General features: G+C 43.4%; 1 protein-coding gene across 2 annotated transcripts; it reads right to left on the bottom strand.

Moving 5' to 3' along the window:
* Window positions 1-569: 569 nt before the first annotated feature.
* Window positions 570-2,872, bottom strand: LOC101483447 (transmembrane protein 74). Of its 2 annotated transcripts, none has more exons than XM_004569247.3 (2): window positions 2,798-2,872; window positions 570-2,443 (listed from the first exon to the last, which is right to left on the bottom strand). In XM_004569247.3, the coding sequence occupies exon 2, from the start codon at window positions 2,395-2,397 to the stop codon at window positions 1,627-1,629; it is 771 nt and encodes a 256-aa protein (XP_004569304.1). In that variant the 5' UTR covers window positions 2,398-2,443; window positions 2,798-2,872; the 3' UTR covers window positions 570-1,626. The 2 variants fall into 2 exon arrangements, with proteins under 2 accessions (XP_004569304.1, XP_012779590.1); XM_012924136.2 differs by having other exon boundaries at window positions 2,654-2,821.
* Window positions 2,873-4,976: the final 2,104 nt, after the last annotated feature.

Here is a 4,976-nt window from a genome sequence, read left to right as displayed (position 1 = left end):
TCACATGCCTCCCATGAGCAATTAAGTAACTCCAATTACCAGGAGAGCTTTTCCCCCAGGGGTTTGTTGATTCTCTTTCTGTCTTTTTCTGTCAGCGTTTGAACATCTGCAGTCAAAACCCCCAAGTGTATCCGGCGTACACTGAGCTTCCCCGACATCGGTGCTCAACCACAAAATCTAATTACACCTCCTGTGGTATTACTATTTGCGTCTCAACAAATCTGAGCAAATACAAGCATCGCTTCACCAAGCCACATTTATGTCAAACAGAATTTCCAACATGGACTCATGCTATTGTTATTTTTCTAAGCCTGCTCTGCACAGCTTTGTTAGTTGTAATTCAGCAGGGTTCTGTTGCTGACAAGGTGGAAACTGAAGGCTACAGATCTTTAGAGCACGACACCACTCCTGGTTCAGGTTTGCAGCTACAGCATACAGGCTTTTCAACACACAAGTATGTGCTGGCATTTAGTGTTTCCTGAAGTTGCAGCATCATTAGCAGCAGCGGATGCAGTGGTAAACAACAAGTTAGGTCAGAGATCCTCACAAGGAAAGCCACCTACGGTACCTCCAATGTAAACAAAATATTTATTTCAGGAAAGAATACATCGTGGTTTTAGCCTCAGAAGTCTCGGTGTTTATATGGCACATCACCGTCTATACATACCCAAAGAATAGATTGACATTTGCTCAAGTCTATCTTAACACAACACTAGCATGCACACATACTGGGTGCACGAAAACATGTCTTTGTTTGCTGTAACTGTTCCTAATCTGAGTGATGGTGGACTAAAACCACAATCCCTTTTCACACATGAGTAATGGAAGCTGACATCAGGCTTCAGCAGTCTAAACTGACCATAACAAAAATCAAGTTTCCCTCACTGTGTTTTCGCTTCAGCGGATGGATAAAAACACAAAGAGTGATGCTTGTTTTGACTGGGGTAACATATTAGTGCTCACAGAGGCGTTCAAGAAAACTGAGGAGGCCCATTTCATTAAATCGAATGCTCACTTGTGATGTGACCACTTATTTATTTTTTGGTATTTCCTGCACAACTGAAAACACAAATGAGAAAATGATAGCCACCATTATAGCTTTCCAGCTTTCAGTGTTTTAGAAACCTGCTGTGCAGTGTTTTGGTTTTGGCACATTCAGTGCATCTGTTGCACAGCCTGGGCTTCCTGACTGTATTTCATGCTTCACCGTACCTAAAGCAACTTACTGCTATCAAATAGCCCTGTGAGTTCTTCAATAGCTCTGTTCTTTTGGGCTGTATTCAACCAAATCAAACTACTATATTTAGCCTTATTTTTATATATATATATATTTCTGCATCTACCCAGAAAGAGGATTGTGGATTGTGGCCCCTATCATCTGTACTGAGATTGGATGAGCTGAAGGGACAATAACAGCAACCAATAACTCCCATATGCGGAGGACTGTATTACAACAGACGTGAAAAAATGCAAGCCTATCCTTTCAAAAGAAGTCTATCTATTAACCAAAATACTAGCATTAGCTGTTAGAAATGAAAAAGGCATTAAACCTGCCGATTATAGGACAGCTCTGACAGGATTTTCTAAGCACTTTCTGAGTCTTTTCCGCTTGTCCTGTCCATAATTTCAGCTGAGCACTTCTAAATCCTCGTCAGCCACTGACAAATGTGAGCAGGATTCCCGAGTGGGGCTGGAGCCAGCTCTCAAACTGATGGATCCGTACAACTTTGCTGCGTGTTTGGAATAGGCGAAGGCTTTCCTCCTCATCATCTCCCCTTTCCACATGGAGATCATGAGCAGCGTGGACAGCAGCACGCCCCCGAGGGTGAGCAGACACAGTCCCGCTATGACACACCGGTCCAGATGGGCTCCCACTCTGGCTTTCTCCCTCTCTAGACGCTCCATCTCCCGGGCGGTCACAGTGTCCGGGTCCACCCGGACGTCCCTGGGGACCGTGTAAGCTATGGCGACCAGAGAGATGCCAGTTACCAGACAAGTCACGGCGATGATGAAGCCGTAATCCACAGACTTCCCCGAGTCCTCAGAGGAGAGGTCGTCGTCGGACAGCAAGTAAAGTTCCGGGATGTCCTCCTCCGCTTCCTCCATTACCTCCTCCTCCTCGTACAGTTCACTCGAGGATCTGCAGGTTTCTGGACTCGCACCTATCAGCTGGACATCATCAGCATCTTCATCATGTTGGTGTTTGCAAGTAAAAGATGTTTCCGTTTCCTCCTCCGGACGCGGAGCTCCCCTGATCTCTGTCCATGGTGCTGAACACTCTCCTCCGCCGGGATGAAGTGACTTTTCACCGCTGTCACCGATACTTTCTTCATCTAAAACCAGGGAGACGTCTCTGGGATCCGGCTGATCAAAGTAAAACAGTTCCAGATCAGCCATTTGGGCATGGGCTGGGTTTCCCGTTTTATCGAGCCCATGCGTCCGTCTGTGGAAGTGAAACACACACGCACACGCAAAAGAAAACAGTAAGATGTTTAAACTCGCTGAACTTTCATTATTTACAAGGAAAATCTATAGGCTGCGCTTCTCTCACCCGTGGGCATGCACGCATTTTAAAGTGTAGCGAAGGAAGTCTAAAGAATAATTCAGCGTCAGACAGTAAAATTACAGGCAATAAAATAGCTACACTGCTTACCAACACTTAAGCTTTTGCTTTTTTCTGGCTTTCAAATCGCTTTCCCAAAACACTTAGTAACCATGCGACGCCTAATAAATCTAATTCCAGGTAATGTGTTCCAATTATACGCTATTAAGCACCAACATGCGGTCTGCTGAGTACCTCTCTCTCCGTCTGTGGCCGCTCGCTTCCCCCGACTGATTCTGCTCCCTGGTCAATTAGAGGGAAAGGTTTGGCAGACCCCTCCCACAGCCAGACTGGGCTCCGGCAGACCGCCTTATAATGCTTATTACCGAGCCAACTTCAGTGTTCCCCGACACATACAGACCACTAATCAGATGAGAGGCAGGAGGCGGCTGAATGTGCGCTGTGGGCAAGTAAAGAGCTGAAACACTTCAAATTAAGGTACGCTTTCTCCAGGCGCTTGTCAAAGTTGCTAAAATTTTTCATCCACGAATGTCAGAAGCAGATTTCAATGCAATCCGGTCAACAGCTGAGAGACATTTTAATCCAAAACACACAGGGCGGCGCTGGAGGAAAAGAGAGAGAATCACCAGCCGGAGATCATGAATGTTTACGCTTCATTACAATTCATCCAGCAGTTGAGATGTGACCAACAACTCCGTGATACTTGGCCTTTACTGCGACCCACGGGGTCTGCAGTAAATGCAATACATCGATAGTGGTTGAGATGCCCTGCAACCCTTTATTGGAGGTCAGAGGTCAAAAAGCCTTGTTCTGCTGGAAGGTTTCTACAGTCATATAAAAAAAACACTAAAAATGAATAACGAAGATTGTTACATGCCGTAAGCTGTCTATCAAGGCTGCCTTGTTTGTGTGGATCTTTTACTTTTTGCAAAGCAGAAATCTTGGGTGAGTGATAGATGCTATATTGACTGCTGAAGAGAAAGTGGTTTTCCAGGTTTGGCCCCTTTTTAGGTAGTTGGAGTTCATGTGGAGGGCAGAGATCCTGCAGCTGATGGAACAAGCCCTCTAAACAAAACTAGTCTTGGACAATCAGGGCTGAGGTTGAGCTTTCAGAAATAATAAAGTCATGGGTCCAAGTTCCTCCTCTTTTATATATAAAACTCAGTTTATTTCAGATCTTTTTTTAATCCTATTTAATAATCTAAGGGTAGCTGCAGCTTCAAAGCCCTCCCAAGGAGTCTGGAGTAAACTCTTGAATTTTTTTCTTCTGAGTTTTCTTTCTTTTGAAGGATAAAAAAAACTAATCACAAACCTTGGAAACAGGCAGAGCCTGGCTGTGTCACAAAAATTCACAAATCAGGACCCTTAAAACTTTTAAACGAATAAAGTCTTAATTTATTCAAACAAAATGAACAGAAAGCTGGAGATGGAAACTCAGCTGTGAAGGTGAGAGCCAAAAGCTGCAGTACCTCTAATGACCACTTGAGGCTGGCTCAAAAAAAACGAGTCAGTGACGACTGACGTTAAAATGTCCAACTGCACATCTTCAACAGCAGCTACAGTCTTGTCCTCCATAAAAGTCTCGAACGTGTCTGATTTATTGCTCCAGCATCCAACATATATAACGTCATAATCTGTATTAGGAGTTCCCACAATATATAACTGTGACAAAGGCACATATAAAAATATCAATGAGTGATTAAAAAAAAAAAAGATTCAGATAGTTACCAATAATTTGAATGACTGTTCCTTTTTTTGAGAAGACACGAGATGACTTTGATTTTCAGTGTAAACTGTGACAAATGTCTTATAGTCAATGCTGGGTGATGACCTCCAAACTGGCAGCTTTTCAGGAGCTAATAAGCTTCCCTATCACATCATGTGTTTAAAAGTTAGCATGCCATTCCCAATATATTTAAATGACAGCTGGATTAAGGATACTCCCTTAGGGAAACTTGTCCAAATAAACAGAACAGTCTTTTCTGCACTGAAGCATATATAGGTTATACTGAAGGCATCCAGAGGTCCTGATTAGAAAATGCTCCATTGCTCTGCTATTGAAGTTCATTTGCTAGGATCCACCATGTTGATGCTTCTGGATACTCATTGTATGCTGTATCACTATACATACAGAAGTTACAGTCTTTTACAGGGAGAGGGAGCAAAAGTAACACCCAAGGGTGGGTTTAACATTCATATTTAAAAGAGGAACTGTGTTTAAAGCAAAAATATTTCACAGTTTTGCAACAGAGAATACAGAGTAGACGTGTAGTCTGCAGGCACGCTGGAAATGTTCAACCTCTGCACTACAACCTCCTGTGGAACTGTAGCCCCTTTAATCATTGAATCCCTTTGTGATATGTGCTTTAAACCAAATTAGCTCTTCATTGCAGAGAATTAAACTGACTCCCGT

Source organism: Maylandia zebra, linkage group LG22 (assembly GCF_041146795.1).
Source record: "Maylandia zebra isolate NMK-2024a linkage group LG22, Mzebra_GT3a, whole genome shotgun sequence".
Taxonomy (NCBI): domain Eukaryota; kingdom Metazoa; phylum Chordata; class Actinopteri; order Cichliformes; family Cichlidae; genus Maylandia; species Maylandia zebra.
This window is presented reverse-complemented; position numbering and strand designations above follow the sequence as displayed.